At 49.2% G+C, this 14,512-nt stretch overlaps 1 protein-coding gene across 1 annotated transcript; it reads left to right on the forward strand.

The window, feature by feature from the left end:
- Positions 1-363: 363 nt before the first annotated feature.
- insm1a (insulinoma-associated 1a) lies at positions 364-2,791 on the forward strand. The gene has a single exon (XM_034580656.1). The coding sequence runs from the start codon at positions 593-595 to the stop codon at positions 2,141-2,143; it is 1,551 nt and encodes a 516-aa protein (XP_034436547.1). The 5' UTR covers positions 364-592; the 3' UTR covers positions 2,144-2,791.
- Positions 2,792-14,512: the final 11,721 nt, after the last annotated feature.

Genomic DNA, 14,512 nt, shown 5'->3' on the forward strand with positions numbered 1-14,512 from the left:
TCTCCTGCGCGCACATTTCCATTTCCCACTGCTCCTCCCAGTGCTGTGCTGTGCGGCCACTCGGTCCTGAGGCCGGGACGTGGGGCGGATGTCTCCTCGGAGCCGGCAGCACCCGGAGGAGACGCATAAAGCCGAGGCACGTGTAGATTTCTATACAGAGTCATCAGACCGTAAAAGCAGGAGGCTCCTGGCGTGTGCCCGAGAGGAGGAGGAGGAGGAGAGAGAGTGTGTGTGTAGAGGGAGGGGGGGGGGGTACAATAAAACCCTCAGGTACATCTGCTTTGCAATCTGCAACCCCTCCCTCCCTCCCTCGCCCCCCCCCCTCTCCATCCTCCCACACCCACTCTCCAAATCCACAGGGGACCGCGGCTCCTCCTGATTGGTCGGGGATGAGGCAACGAGGGGCCGAGGAACAATGTCATCATGTCTGTTAAAAAGAAGAGTTGAGCTATGCTGAGGAGAAACATCCTCCGGAGGAGAACACACGACCATTAGGACACTGAACCACGGGACGCATCGGATGTTCGAGTCCGTGCGCAGCTGAAAGTGGATTTGTTCTCCGCGTCCAAAGTGCCTTCATCTCTCCGCCGACATGCCCCGAGGATTCCTGGTGAAGAGGAACCGGAAAACCAACCCGGTGTCGTACCGGGTTCGGTCTGACGAGGAGGACGCGGAGCCGGCGGCAGCAGACGCGCCTCCATCGCTGCCTCCGTCCTCCTCCTCCTCCGCGTCTCTCTTCTCCGTCCCGGTGCGCGCACAGACGCCGACGCCCACCTGCGGGGCGGCGGCCACAGCTCCGGAGCAGGGCGCTAGACCGGTTCAGTTCGGGAACCCGGAGGCGGTGTACCAGCCGCTGTACAGCCCCACCCGCCCCGTCAGCCAGGAGCACGAGCGCTCCTACTTCGAGAGTCGCTTCCACCTCGGATCACCGGTTTCCGCGGAGTCGTTCCCCACCCCGGCGGCGCTCACCGCCATGGATCACCTCTTCGCCCCGGTGGACCTGAAGATCGCCTCCAGCAACAGCAGCCGAACCGGCACCAGCAGCTCCTCCACCGGGATGCACCCCACCGCCTCCTCCACCGGGATGCACCCCACCGCCTCCTCCACCGGGACGCACCCCACCGCCTCCTCCACCGGGATGCACCCCACCGCCTCCTCCACCGGGACGCACCCCACCGCCTCCTCTACCAGGACGCACCCCACCGCCTCCTCCACCAGGACGCACCCCACCTCCTCCTCCACCAGGACGCACCCCACCTCCTCCTCCACCAGGACGCACCCCGCCGCCGGGACCAAGCGACCGTCCAGCGACACCGAGCGCAAAAGCAAACCGGCGTCCAAGAAAACCAAAGCCTTCCGGAAACTGCACTTTGAGGATGATGTCACCACGTCTCCGGTTCTCGGGCTCAAGATTAAAGAGGCTCCGGTGGACCAGAAGCCTCTCAGACCTCCGTCCGCCGGAGGAGACCACCACCCGCTGGGAGAGTTCGTGTGCCAGCTGTGCCGGGAGGCGTACGTGGACCCGTTCGCTCTGGCGCAGCACAAGTGCTCCAGGATCATCCGGGTCGAGTACCGGTGTCCGGAGTGCGACAAGGTGTTCAGCTGCCCGGCGAACCTGGCCTCGCACCGGCGCTGGCACAAACCGAAACAGCAGAGCCCAGCGGAGGGCGACAAGGTCCCCGCGTCCGGTAAACCAGCACCGGAGGAGGCGAAGGACTCTAGTGACAGGGACACCCCCAGCCCCGGGCCGTCCGAGTCCGGCTCCGAGGAGGGACTGTACGACTGCCACCACTGTGGGAAGAAGTTTAAACGTCAGGCGTACCTGCGGAAACACGTGGCGTCGCAGCACGGAGCCAAGCCGGCGGAGGAGGAGGGGGACGCGGCCTGCGAGCAGAGCGCAGCGCCGCTGAACCTGAGCTCCTCCACCGGCCACATGTGTCCGGTGTGCGGGGAGAGCTTCAGCAGCCGCGGCGCTCAGGAGCGACACATCCGCCTGCTGCACTCCTCACAGGTGTACTCGTGCAAATACTGCCCCGCCATCTTCTACAGCTCCCCGGGACTCACCAGACACATCAACAAGTGCCACCCGTCCGAGAACCGGCAGGTGATCCTGCTGCAGGTGCCGCTGCGCCCCGCCTGCTGATCCGGGACCTCGGGCCTCGTTCAGGACGCTACACTGCAAACACATCCACGTGCATCCAGTCTGGACTCCAAACACTTTGAGAAAGTGTCACTTGTTGACTTCAGTCTTTCAAATCATCAGGTTTCTAAACTTTTAACACTCAAGGTTCATGTTTTTTCACTTATTTTGGGACGTTAGTAAAAAAACTACTAAAAAAAAAGCACAAATCATAAAAGAATAAAGTGGAATTTTGTTATTTCCACCTTTGTTGAGGAGAAATGAAAGTGTATCTTTGCAGTGTAACTCCTGCAGCAAACAGAAAAAGTCACAACCTTGATAAACGATGCACCCACTTTTAAAAAGGTCAGAGGTCGGCCGCTCACCTGCAGCGAGTTCAGTGCCTTGCTCAAGAACACATCAGCAGGTACTGGGTGTGTGTTTGCCCCCCCCCTATAACCCAACACCTTAAAGGATCTTTCACATCACACCCTTAAAAAAAACTAAAGCGTTAGACTGTTGATTTATTTTTCTAGCATCTCTGCACAAGTGCTATTAGCTTGTAGACCTAAGAGAGGGGCCGGCCTGTGGAACCAGACACCTCATCTCATCACTGAGTAGCTTTACCGTAGAGCTCGTGGATCTGTGGATCCGTAGCTGTCGCCTGGAAACGCAACAAGATGAAACTAGCGTAGCCGTTAATGCCTTCGATTAGAGACTCCTGCTGTAAAACTGCCTTAAACTCATCTGATTGTGTCACTGGCTGAATATCATGTGGTTCTCCTGTATCTCCACTACACAGTATATCCAACTCCTTTTGTTCTCTATTTATTTATGTATTTATTAAATTATTTGTGTAAATTATTGCTCTGTGTCGTCAGACCCGTGCTGTGTTTTTTCCATGACGTCTTATTTTAACTTATATTGAAACGTGTGAGGACGGCGTGTGTTCAAGTGACATTATAGCAATCAGCCGCTCTTGAATAATAACTGAATGCAATCATGATTTTTATTTAAGTTCTTGTTTTTGGTTTTCTTTGTCGCCCGTAGCTCTTACACTGCTTTGGATGTTTCTGCAGTATTTTTGCTAAATGTCCAAAAAAGAATAAAAAACCAAACTGAGAAACAATTTTGTTTTCCATCTTTTTTTCTTCTGTAACAAGCAGACGTCACAAACAGATAAATAAATACTCACATATGATTTACAACATAAATGATCCAGATCACGTTTGAATGATTTAGAAACGAATCTTCAAAAGCTCCGTGTTGCTGTTGATGAAGTTTGAAGACGATGAAGCAGCTGATTCTTCACATTTCTTAAGGATTAAAAACTGTAAAATTTACGTTGAAAACACCAGAATTAGTCTCTGAAACGTGTGTAATACGTGTTGCCAGCTGAGCTATTTGTACTTAAGTATTTATGTATTTTCATCCTCTATTTAACCAGGAGGTATTGAGAGGGAGGCCTGGTCACAATGTGGAGCAATGACATCCAAACTTTTAAATATAAATAGAAGCAGGAACAAATAACAAACTTAAAAATACTTAGAATCAACAAGCAGATTAACTAAGAACATAGAAACACAGGAATCTAAACAATACAATGAAATATAAATAACCTTTCTTCACAGATGATCACAGAGCCAGCTGATATTTACATTTTAATTTAATTTATTAAATGATGGAAAAACTAGGTTAAATTAAAGATCAGATTTCTTCTCCTGTGGAGAAATAGCAGCTGACGGGAGGTCAGAGTTTGTGTTTCTACAGTGAAGAAGAAAAGCAGATTATTGATTAAAGAAGAAGCAGAAGAAGAGTCTGACCCCTGCACAGTGTGAGGGTCAGCGTTGTGTACCGTGTGTGACAGAGGTCAGAGGTCGACTCCTACAAAACATTCTGCATCTGAAAGACATTCCTGCACTCCTCCTCCTCCTCCTCCTCCTCTCGGTGAAACTCTGGTATAGGACTGCCGCTCTGCAGCAGCTGGACGTCGACCTCACGGTGTCACGCTCTGTGTTTGAGCTCCAGAGGTCCTCCTGTGATCGTCCGGCGTACAGAGGTGTCACACTGTGGACGTGGATGATTCTAATGGCCTGCACAGATTTATTTTACAGCTGAACTGACTCAGATGTTTGAATAGTGATCGTGGAGAGGAGCCGCGGTAACAAGGTCCCGCCCATACACATGCTTGACCAATCAGGAATCTGTCTCAGCTGTCAATCATGACGTCTCCGCCTGGTTTTATATCATCAATAACTAATTAAACCCAAAATGATCGGAAACATGAACACTTGAACATCAGTGAGACAAGAACTACCTGAAATGTACTTTTTATAATACGTGTCCCATCTGCTAACATGGAGGAGGCGGGGTTTCTGACCTATACTGCAGCCAGCCACCAGGGGGAGACCGAGGGGATTTGATCTTTACTCTGGTTTACACATTTCTCAGATGTCAACAAGAAACTCGGAGACTCCGATAAATCGGAAACCAAACTAAAAACTAAACCTGACTTTACCTTAACGTGAACCTAACGTAACCTTTAATAACTCTTATCTTAACCCAAACCCATTTTCATCTTAACCCAAAATAAACCTCAATATACTTCTTCCCCTTAAATTTGAACAATTTACTTTATCTGACTTGCTTTTGGTTCCACAACAAAGAAAAGTCCCCACAACATGAGTAACACCTACACACACACACACACACGCACACACACACACACACACACACACACACACACACACACACACACGCACACACACTTATGTGCACACAAAGGCCGACCATCAGTCTCCCTGTGGCCCTGACAGGTGAAGACCAGCTGGGGAGCAGACTGCAGATAAGAGCTGCAGATAAAACACACACACACACACACACACGCACACACACACACACACACACACACACACACTTTAACAGTAAATATAAAGCTTTACTGTGTAGTGACGTTACCACGGCGACTTCATTTCAATCTAACACTTCATACCGATCCAGACTGAAATGACCTTGTCGTGGTTTGACGTTGACATTTTGTGGATATATTCGTGGTCCCCAGAGGAAGAATCAATATCCACTGAAGATTGATTCACTTCTTAAAATCCTGTTCTGACAGTTTCAGTTTGATTCACAGAAACACGACTGATCCTCTGATTGTGTTTTGCCCTCATGTTGAAGTCGTTGTTTCTGAACAACAAATCGGAAAATACCAACAATGCTGCTTGGAACAACAGAGATAAAACTTAATTCAGAAGAGTTAAAAGGTTTGTTGTTGACATGCGGAGCTGGAGCCAATCCCTGACGAGGTTGTGTGAGAGACGGGGCTACACCCTGCTCGGCCTGTTGCTATTGGACGGATTAGACGTCGAGTGAGGTTCAGGAAACGATTCTATAGGTTAGAAAAGAAAACGGTGACGAGGTCTTCGATCTCGTCAGGATCGGCTCCGCTCGGTGTTTGCGTCACACGACTTGTTATCAGACGTGAAAGCGACACAGTGAGATTGAATTTGTGGAGTTTAATCCGACATCTACTGCTCTGTAATGTTGTTAGGCTCAGCACAGGGAGTCAGGTTACACCCTGTGTGTGTCTGTGTGTAGATTAATGTGTTTATCTGCACAAACACATGAAGGATAAACAAAAAAAACACAGTCAGATTTAAAGCTTCAGTTCCTTGTTGTTTAGATATGAATGCATTCAACCATCCGTCATTCATCCATAATAACAAAACCTGTTGATTCTCACCCATCCATCATCCATCCACTCATGTGAACATGATTCTGTCTGTACATTCATTCATTCACTTCTTCACCTGGTGCACAAAGAGAACAGCACTGTCCAGTCTTTGATTTATTTAAATAACTCCGACATTAAACAGGAAATAACACGAACAGCCTCATAAACACACATTTAAAATACTTCGATTGTACAAACGTCTCAGTTCTTCTCCTCCAGAGTCGTTTTTTGATTTGACTTGAGTCCCATCTGATTTTCTTTCAGCTGCACGTGTCTCCTCTTATCTCCGACACACTCCAACAACGAGGAGGCAAAGAGCAGCCGGCAGAGCAAACAGAGCAAACAGAGCAAACAGAGCAAAGTCAAACAAACCTCGGGCTCGTTCCAGGCCGGCAGGTGTCAGACGACTCAAACTCGATTTCAGTGCAGATCAAACTTCAGCTGCTGCTCACTGAAGACTGTTTGCTGTCTATTGTTCATTTGGCTGCTGAAGTTAAACATCTTTGTTGTGTTGGTTAAATTTACTCTTCATCTTCACCACTCTCCTCTTCATCACAGCTGAGTGGGTCCAGCTCTCCTCTAGTTCTTCAGTCCTTTGTATTCCTGCAGCATGTGACCTGGAAATCCACCAATCAGTGAATGCATCGAGGAGAAAAGAGCCACAGGTGTGATTTGTTTCTTACTGGACGTCAGAGTGAAGCTGAGTTGGTGTTTTGTGTTTTATTGCTCAGATTGTTCAACCTGACTTGTTTTCAGAGTTGTAATTTCCATCAGTAATGAAAAGTTGTTCAGCTTTATTTTTGTCTGCCATGTTCCTGCTTGGCCTTCATGACGTCACCAGCTCGCTCCCACAGATATTTAACAACATGTAAGAGAAACTATAAAACCATGGAAATGTCCTGACACTAATCAGATTTGAATCTAAGGGAGAAGTGTCAGCTGCTGCTGTATCAGCTCGTTCAGTGATGTGACGTCTGCTGATGTTCTTCAGGATCCAGCTGCTGTGATACACATCTCCCCCCCGATCAGCAGGGATCAAGTAAAACCTTAATCGCCTTGTTGACTTGAAAGGCTCTGACGGAGGGAGAGCTAATTAGCTCCAGGCAGCAGACGGAGGGGAACGTTCACCTCCGAGGATTTTAGCATCGTTTATCTTATTATCCTTATTATCTGGAGCACCTCTAAAAAAAATCACTCTGTTTGATTTGAAGTGTAAAAATAACTCAAATGTAAGAATTACACTAAACCAGTTGATTGCTTCACGAAAGCTCAATGCGTCTGTACGAGAAAGGTTTTTTACTCACACACACACGCACACACACACCTGCGTTGTAGTTCCTACACTGATGTTCCCTGAAGTTCAAATCACTGAACAAACAAACACTCGGAAACCAACAAGTTCTAAGTGAAGTGTTTGACTGAAGCCATGTTCAGTCCTGCGGAGCGATCTCCAACCTGCAACCTGCACCCGAGAGGTTCTGGCTTCACCAGACGACCACGACCAACAGTGAGATCTTCATCGTTTCTGGCACCATCACCTCCTGCGTGAAATATCGGAAGCATTTTTAGCTTCTTGCAAACCTGGAACAATTGAATCGGTGCATCTTTTATTGTGATGTGTGTATTGACGGGTTCCAAACACACAAATACACAAACCTGAGGTGGAAACTGTGGAACAGCTTTTTACATCTGCTGCTGCTGAAACACGTCTGTTCTGTAATTCCCCAAAAATCTGCAGCACATCAGTGTGCTCTGTTTGCTTTTGTTCAGAGGGCTGAGGTAATGGGTGGGGCAGAGGGATGGTGTGTGTGTGTGTGTGTGTGTGTGTGTGGAGGTGAAGGGGGGGCAGCTGATTTGAGGGCCCTGGCAAACACAAAGGGGCCGGGACCTCCTCCACACATGCCCGACACAATGCCCCGGCCCTAATGCTTGTAAATCTATTCACACATCCAGAGGCCAGAGATAATAACAAGCTGTTCAGAATGAATTTCTAATGAGCGCCGCTGGAAACCTGAATCTGGATCAGCAGAAATCCTGCGTCGCAGTTCAGCCGCGAAACAAACGCGTCAGTTTAGCATCGACACGGGACGTTCATCATTTAGATCATTTAGTTGATCCGAGGAGTATTTTAAATTCCTTAAATACTTGTTACTCCTGCAGATGTGAGAGTCAAAGCTGCTTCGCTCATGTTCAAATATTAATTTTAAATCTTGTAGCAGCTGTAAGGATTTTAGTTTCACAAGAATATTCAAAATGACCAAAGAACAGAGTCACAGGCTGTTTTCAGACATGAACTCTGGAAAATGAAAAACTGCTGCAAAGACTCTGACTGCAGATCACAAGTGATCGTATCCGGGCTTCGTCTATTCAGAGGTCACCAGAGGTCACCAGAGGTCACCATGGCTCCGCCCCTCACTGCTGCAGGAAGCAGCCGCATAATTATGTAAATGAGCCTGGATCCCCTCCGCTGCTGGACACACCCACACACACACACACACACACACACACACACACACACACACACACACACATATATCATAATTACAGTCATATTAAAGCTGCCGACCACAGATAATCTGTAATATAATCATAATAATCAACAGTTAAGATCGATGTTAACACAAAATAAAAAAAAAGAGTCATGAAGTGAATCCACGTCTCAAAATAATATCAGATAAATACACACAAACTATATCAGAAGTATTGATGAAATACAATGTGTGATTTCTTCTCTTGATACTTGATACATTTTTTATTCATACAATAATATTAATATTAAATCAGTGATGAAATTACTAAACACATAATTTGAAATTAAAAGTCCATTGTGTGATTTGTAGGGCAGGAGTGTGCACTCTGTGTGGTGTGCATTGTGAGTGTTGTGTGTGTTGTGTGTGTGTGTGTTGTGTTGTGGAGACACTTGTTTCTGCTTCATTAAACAACAGAGATGCAGATTTGTTGATTGTTTCCATGTCGAAGCCGCGGTGACCTTCACTACACGACTTGACTTTAATCACTGGTAAATACGGTTAAACACTCGCTGTGACACAGCAGTGAGTGAGTGTGTGTGTGGGTCTTTTCTTGTCTCTGAGTGTGTGTGTGTGTGGGGGGGGCGGTTGCTATGGCTGACAGTGGCTCCCGGGCCCCTGACTGACAGTGGCGTGCTGTCAGGCCGAGGGGCCGTCTGGCGACCGGGCCCGGCCTCCTCTCGGTGAGCTGGCACACGCAGCAGCAGCCGGGCCGAGGCGTGACCGATCTCTGAAAGAAACCTCCACAAGGCTGCGCTCAAGAACACCTGAGCCACGGAGCCAGGGGGGGGGCGGGAGGAGCAGGGAGGTGCTGGGAGGGGCGGGAGGAGCAGGGAGGTGCAGGGAGGGGCGGGAGGAGCAGGGAGGAGCAGGGAGGAGCCGGAGGAGCAGGGAGGTGCAGGGAGGAGCCGGAGGAACATGGAGATGCAGGGAGGTGCAGGGAGGGGCCGGAGGAGCTGGGAGATGCAGGGAGGTGCAGGGAGGGGCCGGAGGAGCAGGGAGATGCTGGAGGAGCTGGAGGAGCTGGGAGGTGCAGGGAGGAGTAGGGAGGGGCCGGAGGAACATGGAGATGCAGGGAGGTGCAGGGAGGGGCCGGAGGAGCAGGGAGATGCTGGAGGAGCTGGAGGAGCTGGGAGGTGCAGGGAGGAGTAGGGAGGGGCCGGAGGAACATGGAGATGCAGGGAGGGGCCGGAGGAGCAGGGAGGGGCCAGAGGAGCTGGGAGATGCAGGGAGGAGTAGGGAGGGGCCGGAGGAACATGGAGATGCAGGGAGGTGCAGGGAGGGGCCGGAGGAGCTGGGAGATGCTGGAGGAGCTGGGAGGGGCCGGAGGAGCAGGAAGGAGCAGGGAGGAGTATTGAGGGGCGGACATTTCAGGAGAGTCTCACCTCAAAAACAAATGTTCAGAAGTTCAAAGTCCAGCTCAGCTGTCCATCACACGTGAGTCCAGGTTTTAGAAGTTGAGCCTCGTCCTGTTTGTTCTTTGACGGTTTCACAGCTGTGGATGTTTCTGCTGCTTAGCAACCAGAACCTCACCACTGGTTTTTCACCATGGTACAGAACAACGGTATCACAACATTTTACGGCCGTTAGATAAAAAGCCTAAATGACACTTCACCAACTGCCATTTTCAGAAAATGGACTCCCACTCAAAACAAAACAATCAGCGGCGTTAAACCGAGGCCTGATGGGATCGTGTTGGTGGTTGTGAGTCATCCTGAGAGCTTTGCCCAATTTTCTGGAGTTAAAAATAACAACAGATCAACTTCAATAAGCAGAACAATTTTCCCCAACGCCTGCAGAGATTCACATGAAAACAAACCCGGTTCCCTGATCTGTGCAGGAACGGAGCTTTTCAGAGTTTCACAGAAATCTGAGTCCGTATTAAAACTAAATCACGTCTGAAAGATGTATTTAGTTTTGATTCTTCTCAGACTGTTCGTTTGGATCCGTCCTGTCACGCCTCCACGATGACGGACATCAGTAATAGAAACATTAGGGCACCGCAGTGATGTAGCTCAAGGGCCTGGGCTCTTTGGTGTGTGTGTGTGTGTGTGTGTGTGTGTGTGTGTGTGTGTGTGTGTGTGTGTGTGTGTGTGTGTGTGTGTGTGTGTGTGTGTGTGTGTGCTGCAGACCTGAATCAATAAGGGTCAGGGGAAAAGAGGCTCGTCTGAAGTCCCCATAAACTGACAGAGGTTGGAAAAGGCCGGTGGCAGCTGAGGCCTCTTGCAGACGAGCTGGGATCAACCCCCCCCAGCCCCACAGTTGGACGACTTGTTTCATTGCCTAATGGAGCTGCAGGCAGGGGGATTATTACGATGGCAGACCATGACGAGAAGCCTCTCGCCTCAAAGAATGTGCGAGGGCACAAAGTGTCCCGGCCTCTGACAGGTCATTATCTCTGCTCCGCTGTCTGAGACAATCATTCGATGGAGGGAGCGGTGCTTCCATTTTCTTTGACCTTGAGTTTTCCTGAGTCCCTCCAGCCCGGTTTCACCCGAGTGAAAACAGAGGAGGCGATGCCAAACAGAGGAGATTCCACCTGAGGAATTTACTTTAAGTGCGAGGGTAGAGGGTCAAGCACGCTCGTGGAAACGCTCTCCGCTCGGGGACGCAGATATGTCCTTGAAATCAAGAAGCGAGACGTTCCTCTGATGGGCAAAGCAGCGGGCGACTCACACTCGACCGCCTCTTCAGCGATAGTTGCTTAATTAGCCTCCATCGATGGCGCTGACCTTCCTGTAACGTGCTCGGGGGCCTGCGGTCACGCCGACCCGCCCTCACAGAGATAATTGGTGTGTAAATATGAGGCGTTCACGGGGGGGGTGGGGGGGCTCATGTCAGCGATCTCCTGCAGAGGAAGATTTGTTCATTATAACGACACCAACAAAGTCACGAGAGTAACAGAGGATCAATATGCACATAATTCTCATGCTTTGAGTCTTCGGATGATTTGAGTGGCAGCTGTGAGACGAGCAGGTCCAGTTCTCTGCATGCGGGGACAATGCTGTCCCACAGTTCCTTGCTGCAGCAACATTTAAAGAGACACGCCGTCGTTGCACCAGGGGCAGATTTGGTCATGTCCCATCCGCTGACAAGGAGGAGGCAGGGTCTATGAGCTATACGGCAGCCAGCCACCAGGGGGCGAGGCGATTTGGCTTCACTTTTGGGAAAATTCTTAACTTTTGTCTAATCACATCTTTTATGTTTTTTGCTTTTTTAACGTTTTCTCTGAGCAGACAAATAATAAAATCTATAATAGAGACACATCGGATATTCTTACAGTTTAGTTTTCATCTCCGTTGATACACATCATCTTCGTGTTGTTTCCACTGATCTCGGACCTGAGGTGTCGAACACTCACGATCAGTCTCAGATGACTCCGAGCTGAAATCTGCACTAATCTAATTTCCATCTCCATTACCCAAATAAATCGGCAGATTAAATTTTCATCTGCATCCAGGGTTTAGGAAATGAAGCCGGCGCTGTAACAGAGATGAGGCCTGATTGCTGCTAATGTGATTGTCAGAGCAGCGTTTCTCAGGATCGTCAGAGATTCTGAAATCCTCATCAAAGTGCTTCATTATTTATATTCTGGAGGAAAAATGAGACGAGAGAGAAGATGAAACTTTCTTTTAAAAGCTGCAGAGGAGATTTTTAGGGTATTTGGTGGTTTGAACTATAATCACATTAAAATATCTTAATGTGCAAAGTGCAGTCGAAGCCACTCAGACATGAACAAACATCTTCTTCATCACATCACATCTCAATGTTGGGCCATTTAAACACACATATATTTAAAGCTGCTTTGTGACGCAGCAGTGGAGAAAATACTCAGTTTCTGTACTAATATCAGAAATTGATATTTTATCAGATAAACATATCTGAGGGACGTCATGTTTACCTTCACTCCTGTTGCAGAGGTGTGATCTCACATTTGCGAGCCTTGTTGTTCACAGCTCTTGTGTGTTTGGATCCACTCACACAGTATTTTCCTGAATCTTAATGCATCTTTCTACCAAGTTTCCTGGTCCAACGTCCAGTAGATTTTACCAAGTGTTGCCCACTGAGTGTGTGTGTCCCTATCGTGCTGCTGAGCACTGATCAGCCTCCGCCCTGTCTGGGCATGCTAACGCCCGGGCGTCTGGTTAATGGTTCTGGTGGGAAATGGAGGAACAGTGTGTGGCGAGGCGGCAGGAAGACGCAGAGGTGGCTGACGGGAACCCTCCCCGCTGTATTAACAAACGACATAACGGCACACGGCAGCGCCTCCGACCTCTGCAGAAAGCTTCTCTGGTGATCGTTAGAGAGAGCGGAGAGGAAGGAGAGGCTTCTCCCCGAGGTTCCACGCTATGCAACGACCACACCGGGCCTGTGTGCTCCAGCAGGCAGCTAATGAAGGCTGAGAGGACCTGTGGCGGCTCGCTAATTGAACCTCGGGGACATTCTCTCACTCTACATCAGCATTCTGCTCTCCTGAAGTTACACTCAGCCTCCTGCTGCTGCTCGGGGACGGGTTCATGTGTGGGGCGGAGGCGTTGTGTTGTTTCAGGGTTTGGAGATCGTCTCCGGTGTGTTCAGGTCATCGGTCATGGAGCACTAAGTTCACCTGTGTGGACACATCAACACTCAACGATGCAAAGGATAAAGTGAGGATGCAGACGATGAGAATGTGGAGGAGTCTTGTGTCTTGCTTACAAACAAACAAATATACAGAGCACCAATCAAACGAGCGGATGAAACTACAACGTCCTTGGTGGATGTGAAAATGTTCCCTGTGTCTTCTCCAGGTCCCATTTCAGTGAGTGGCTGAAAAGTCAGTTCAACAGAAAACCATGTTTACACCAGTGGAAATGTTAAATTCTTCTGGTTTGGAAAGAGACGAAGATGAAGAAGACATGTGGCAGATGAACGTGCAGATAAATCCAGTGTCTGTAACAACTGAACAGATGTGCAGGTCATCTGTGTGATGCACCGTCCTGCTACTGTTTATTATGGTTGTTCATCACATCTTCCATGAACTACACATCCTTCCTCAAACTGGTGGAAACACGTGCTGGTTCACTGGACCTTCCAGGATTCAGCTCTGATGAAGAGGAGGAGGGTGTGTGAGAGACTTTCAGATTTTTTAATCTGACTTTTGAAGAGATGAACTTTCTCTTGAAGGAAACGTGTGAACAAACGTGTGACTAAACGTGTTCCTGGTGGAGATGGGAGTCGGTGCCATCACTTCCTGGCACCATCAGAACCAGACAAGCTGGGGGACGTCTACGTGTCTGTCCCACAGATGGCCCGGCCCCGCTCTCCCTCTGTCCTCTGGCTCCACCGTCTCTCCGCTGGACGCCACGTCGCTGCCAAATCCTCTCCCTGTCTGCTGCTGGCAGCGGCAGCAGACCTCTCCTCATCGTCTCATCTGACTGCTTCTGTAAATAAATAACAACAACAAAATAGCAACAAGAGGGTGACACCCGCTCGTCCATATGGGACCTGCTAGTTGTGAGCGTTTGGCGGCCTGGTCGTCACAGATGGCCGCTCAACCCCCTCCACCCTCCCACATTTTTCTGGGCTGCTGTGCTTTTAGGTCGTCCCCGATCACTAACCCGCCTTTTTACAAACTAATTTTTTGATTGTTGACACAGGCTCAGATGGGTAACGCACAATAGCAAATAATTAACCAAAGGGGGCTGAATTAAAGGGGACTAACAATGAGACGGGTGGCGATGACTCACTTTGCATTAGGCCCCTTTGAAGACGGTCCCTGGCGGCTGGCAGCATTAAAAGCCTGAGCATCTTGGCACCTTGCTCAATAGAAGAGCAGGCGGTTGATCTGCGCTGCATTAGCGCTGAGCCTTTGTTCTCCCGAAGGGCTGTCAAATGGAGAGACGGCTCCCTGAGACATTTTATAGATACTTTCCCCTCAAAGGCAGCTGAGCTCCGGCTGGATGAAGACGGCTCAGAGAGAATTAAAGCTGCAACTATTCCATTCATCCGTCTGTAAACACGGACTCGAACACGACGGAGACGACTCACAGGTCCAACGAGAGGAAGTTCAGCTTCATCCCCCCATGTTTCCCTGCACTCTCTGATTAAAAGCTTTCATCTGTGTCGTACCAGGCGAGGAAATGAACCCTT

This window comes from Hippoglossus hippoglossus, chromosome 24 (genome assembly GCF_009819705.1).
Source record: "Hippoglossus hippoglossus isolate fHipHip1 chromosome 24, fHipHip1.pri, whole genome shotgun sequence".
Classification (NCBI taxonomy): domain Eukaryota; kingdom Metazoa; phylum Chordata; class Actinopteri; order Pleuronectiformes; family Pleuronectidae; genus Hippoglossus; species Hippoglossus hippoglossus.

Bases quoted from the DNA above. Each gene is read 5' to 3' on its own strand.
- insm1a (XM_034580656.1), top strand. From the start codon at position 593: ATGCCCCGAGGATTCCTGGTGAAGAGGAACCGGAAAACCAACCCGGTG.